At 46.6% G+C, this 5,300-nt stretch overlaps 1 protein-coding gene across 4 annotated transcripts; it reads right to left on the bottom strand.

Moving 5' to 3' along the window:
* Positions 1-1,618: 1,618 nt before the first annotated feature.
* Positions 1,619-4,612, bottom strand: LOC123072358 (probable anion transporter 7). 4 transcript variants are annotated; one of them, XM_044495919.1, is made up of 2 exons: positions 4,234-4,612; positions 1,619-3,255 (listed from the first exon to the last, which is right to left on the bottom strand). In XM_044495919.1, the coding sequence occupies exon 2, from the start codon at positions 3,120-3,122 to the stop codon at positions 1,812-1,814; it is 1,311 nt and encodes a 436-aa protein (XP_044351854.1). In that variant the 5' UTR covers positions 3,123-3,255; positions 4,234-4,612; the 3' UTR covers positions 1,619-1,811. The 4 variants fall into 4 exon arrangements, with proteins under 4 accessions (XP_044351854.1, XP_044351855.1, XP_044351856.1 ...); XM_044495920.1 differs by having other exon boundaries at positions 1,619-3,395; positions 4,238-4,612; XM_044495921.1 differs by having other exon boundaries at positions 4,238-4,612.
* Positions 4,613-5,300: the final 688 nt, after the last annotated feature.

Raw genomic sequence — 5,300 nt, 5'->3', positions numbered from 1 at the left:
CTGCTATGGAGTGAGGCCCAAGAGTCAGTGAGTGGCCCATTGATGAATCGAATCGTCCTTTTCAGCTGAGAGCAGTACTTATGACTGCTGCAGCGATTTTTACCGCACTGGAACCCTGTGAGAGTTCAGCTAAGCAACGGCGCCGAGCCCGAGCACGTGCCAAGGGTGCCCGTACGGTAGATTCTCCATTCCAAAAATATTTCCATTTAAAAAAAATCATGAAAGAAAAATCAAAAACAAAAAACAACAAAAACCAAATAGAAATAGAAATGAAGAAACTGACAAACAAAAAAAATACCAAATAGCAAAAAAAACATAGAAAAAAGGCAAAACATGTTAGAAAATAGAAAAAAAAAACTGGTTCAGAGAAGGTTCTAGAAACCAAAACCGGTGGGGAGGAAACAAGAATGAGCCGGACCATATAGCAGGCGCTCTCTCATAGGGAGCGTGTGTTTGCCTGCTATTCCCCGACTCAGACAGGGAATAGTAGCAACATGGCCCATTGTGGCCATACCACTTCACCAAAGGTGACTTTTTTTTTGCACACCGACAATGGCATTGACAGGTGACACCTTCTCTTGTCGCATGTAAAAATTTGGCTCATCACTATAGTTGTCCATCTCAAGTGATGAATGCTTAAACTTTGCATATCAGAGGGTAGCTTTGGCCGACAATTTAGTCGCGTCCACTAGTTAATGGAATGCACGGTGTTCCACTTCAAAAAAAAAAAGTTGGCCCAACGTAATGAAAGCTTTTATTCACCCAAAACCTCCTATGGTACTTGTAATAAGTTGGGCCAACAATTACTTTACTCATTACTTTCACCTCATCTGCATCGTTCAAGAAATATCTCTCATCTGCTTTTGTGAGATGAGCCACCGCAGCCACCGTTGAGTTGAAGCACACATATGTTTCAACTTTATTTTTCTTGTAAATGTGTCTTCATATACATTTTTCAGAAAAGAGGGGAACACTCTCGGCCTATGCCGCGTGCCTTTATATAAGGATGCAATGCCTTCTCCTGCTCAATACTTGCATTAGTAATGGGAGGCATCTGTAGTTCATTAGGAATGGGAGGCATCTTGAAACGCATGGACTAACCGAAGCATGAAGGCGGCGCTCGCAGCAGTACTTTTGGGGGTGGAAATATTGTAAGTGGTAATGCCATCAGCAACTAGGTTAGTGCCTCAGTGAACGGAAGTACTATAAGAGAGCAAGTCGTGTCTGAACTCTGTGCTACAGAAAGAAATTCAGAAAAGGAAGACTGCATACGCTACAGGAAAAAAAAATCCCACTATTTATCAATTTGATTCAAAGCATTGAAATTTCTCTTTTACATTCATATGCATGAAGAACAAGGCAAAGGCCTTAATAAGTACTAGCACATAATAGTATCCTCATCTTACCTTTGCATATGGTTTAATCTTACTTTGACCATAATATTTCAGGCTTCCTGTACTTCTCCTATTCTTGACTTCTTGCTGCACAATTCACATGATTTCCTACCCAGGAAAATTACTTGTAAAACAGAGATGATGTATGCCCAGCAAATTACACAACGTAATACTGGTTGTAAATAGGCCAACCAGCCAGTTGGAATAACAGAGTCATAGGATCATTCCAGATAACACAATTTACTAGACAAGTGTTATTCCTCCTAACATAACATAACTCTTAATATGTGTGGGATGCAGTCTGAGCTCTGAAATCTGACAGATATAATGAATAAAATACATGTGAGATTCCCGTGTTTCTATCCTGCCTCGCCGCCCGTAAATGACAAGAAAAGAACAGGCAAAAATAATCATCATCTATTCGAAAATCTTCTCACCAGTTGAGAAGACCAAGAAAATGACTGAACTAAAAATACAGAGGTATGCCGGAACAAAGAAGACTGTTTTCCAGGTTTCCGAGTTCGTTAGATCCATGTTAGAAGCCTTTGCAGCCTCCAGAATGTTTCCCGTGAGGCCGACGCCAACTATCCCAGCCAATGTCCCAGCTGTATTGGAAACCCCCATCACTATGCCGGCGAACTTTGGAGCAACATCCATGTGGTTCACGGCGAACCCTGCTCTTCCTAGAGCCAGAAAGCCAAGGGACACCGATGAGCAGATCACAGTCCCTGAGGGCGTCCCGAATGAAGGGAGGGCCATGAGTGCAAGTGCCGAGACAACAAACCCGATGGTGTTAAGGAGCTTCCTTGTCTTGGTAACTGATAAGATCCTTTTTGTAATCAAGTGATCAGCAACCACTCCACCAATGTTGGAGAATATAAACATGTTGAAATAGGGAAGCATCTTTGACGATCCCATGTCCTGGAGGCTAAGCTTAAGGGCTAGTTCGAAATAGGTAGGCAGCCAGTTCATGATAACATACAAGGCATAGTGGAAGGTGAAGTTGTTCACGACAATTGCCCAAACAGGTAGACTGAAGATAATCCTTCGCCATGGTATCTTTACAGTACGAGGTGCAACAACTCCTACTGACTGCGCCTTGATCTTCTCCCGAGATGCTACTTTTGGCATTGCCACTTTTGGAAGGTCGGTGCGAGGTGGCTCACTGGAGAACTTCAACCATATTACAGACCATGCTACTCCAAGTACTGCTTCGACTAAACATACAGATTGGGGTCCCATGTGCTTCACCAGACTTGGAAAAAACAACATGCCACAAGCTGCCCCGAGGTACATCCCTGAGGTTGTTAACGACACTGAGCGAGAGCGCTCCTGCGGTGGCACCCATTGTGCGAGGACTGTGTGAATGGCAGGAAATATGAAACCTTGTGCTACACCAACAAAAAGGCGAGAAAGGACCAGAATGACTGCTCTGTTGGGGTCCAGTGGAATTAGACCGCATATCAAGGACCACAACAGGAATGACAGCAGCAGAACACGTCTCCCTCCCAATCTCTGAGCTGCCCATCCACCAGGAATTTGTGACAAAACATAACCATAATAGAACATGGAGAGTATCAGGCCCTTGTTTGCTTGATTCACGTTGATTGCATCAGCTGCTACGGTGTACGCAATTGAGAAACCCACACGCTCAACGTAACAAACATTTGTGCAGATGAATGTCAGCAATACTATGACATAACGCTTTGGGATCTTCATTCTCGCCATCACTAATTAGAGATGAACCACAAAGTGTTGTAGCAGTCTTAATCAGGGCGCCACTTGCTGACCTCCCACGAATATTTACCAGGGTTTACCAGAAACCTGTCTTTCTTCCTTCCATCTCTAGGGGCACTAAGATCTGAAACAGACAAAATATTGATCATTCACTGGTATGAAACAATATGGGCTTCTTCAGCTGTGCTTCATATATCCATAGCAGTTTACTGATCTCATAAGCAATTTAATAGAGACAAATCACTATATGGTGCACATTGGGACCTGCTCAATGGAGACGGAGAAACCAACACCACTCAGTTAGATCTTAGATGAATCAAGGCAAGAATATAAAATTTACCATTATGCAATGTGAGAAAAATATTTAGAATCCTACACTATCATCAACTATTGTTGAAATGCAAACTGCAATTTGCAGGACAGATGGTTTACACTGTCACAACCTTTACATTGCAAGAAAAAGAAAGAAAGTATTCCAAGATGCTCAGAATTTTTTTGCACCGTTTAAGGAAACATGCTAATCTAGATGGTTGAACAGGCCCATCAAGACCTATATTGTACACGGATTGAACTTGATCTTACACATATCCTTGTACCAAATCGTAATGCTAAGTGTTTCCACAGGCATGACGACACCAAGCTTGGACGCACAACTCAACTGCAAGCAAGAACAAACTAAACCCCTGGTCCCAATAAATCAAGTAATCATGTGGTTCCCAACGGAACACACAATGCCCACACATTTGCACTGATCCTAGAGATTTGAGTAAGCAGGATCAGATCTCGATCAGAAAATTTTCCACCTTTCACACAGATGTGAATCTAAAAAATCCGAACGGTTCACCAAGCTCGTGAGATCTTAACTGAAAACCTGCGGCATTCGCCACCAACCACCAGCGCCGGACCAGATCGCCCAGAGATCTGATACTCGAAACCCCAAATCCCCAGCCCCCAAACCCCAAATCCCCAGCCCCCAAACCCCAAATGAGCACCCTAGCACATCATCAATCCTACATACCATCCACAAGTCTGGCAGCAGCACATCACCATAACACATCACAGCAAAATACCAATCAGAGAAAAATGAATTTTTTTCACTCACCTACTGTGATTCAGTTGAGATGCGAGGTGGTCGGGGAGGCAGAGAAGGCACACAGCCTACGCGGTCCGATGGTCGGGGACGGCGGCGGAGGAGGGAGGGAGCGCGGCGGAGGGAGTCCGGCGGTCGGAGACGGCGGCCGAGGTGGTCGACGACGGACGGCGGCAGACAAGGAGGGGCCCGGCGGCAGACAAGGGGGAGCCGGGCGGTTAAAAGGCGATTCAAGGCGGGGCAAGGCAGGTTGCGGCGGTGGGGAGGGCTGCCGGCGGCGGACGAGCAGCAGCGCGCCGTCTCCTATGGATCTGGAGTTTATGGAGCTGGGAGTTGGAGCGCGCCCGAACCGCGTGGTGGAGTGGAAATAGGAAAAGCGAGGAGGATAGATCGAGTGGTCAACTGTTCACCGACGCCATTTTCCCCCCTCGACTGCACGTGCGTTTTGGTTTAGGCTAGTGCCAGGCGCCGGTCGACCGGCGGCAGCCTCGATCGGCTGCATCCGGGCCGTACGATGCGGCTAATGTGAACCGTCCGATCTGCTCCCATTGCTTCGTCCTTCTGTTTTTTTCTCTCTCTCTCGAAAATCATGGTACCACGTATGGGAAACAGAGGCTGCAGTGGAGGGGCCGAGCCATGGACGCACACGAGGCGACCGAGCTCGAAGCACCACCGCTCTCCGCCCATGGAGCTTTGTAGCACCCGCTCCTCGCCGGTTTCGACACGAATCCTCGTCGGCAACTTCATAGCCGTCGTGGATCACAGTCCTCACTCTCGAGCAGTGGTTCACCGTCACATCATCCACCACCGCCACCGGCGCCTATACACACTGAGTAGCCAGTTGGAGCATCCGGCAACACTGGTCCCAACAAACGTTGTCACCGGTTCCAGCATTTGGCGTCGGTTCCGACAATTGATGTGATTGGTTCTAGCAAATGGCCACACCCATCGCATCATCCAAGTGTCGCCAATGCTAACACTCAATGTTGTCGGTTCCAACAAATGACATCACTGGTCACGGCTTTGCCACCACCGTCGACAGTCATAGCACAAGATGATGCTAGTTGTAGCTTTTGTCG

Source organism: Triticum aestivum, chromosome 3B (assembly GCF_018294505.1).
Source record: "Triticum aestivum cultivar Chinese Spring chromosome 3B, IWGSC CS RefSeq v2.1, whole genome shotgun sequence".
Lineage (NCBI taxonomy): Eukaryota > Viridiplantae > Streptophyta > Magnoliopsida > Poales > Poaceae > Triticum > Triticum aestivum.
The sequence above is the reverse complement of the archived record's forward strand: the minus strand, read 5'-3'. Positions and strand labels throughout refer to the sequence as shown.

Coding starts and splice junctions, on each gene's coding strand:
- LOC123072358 (XM_044495919.1), bottom strand. CDS start 3,122: ATGGCGAGAATGAAGATCCCAAAGCGTTATGTCATAGTATTGCTGACA.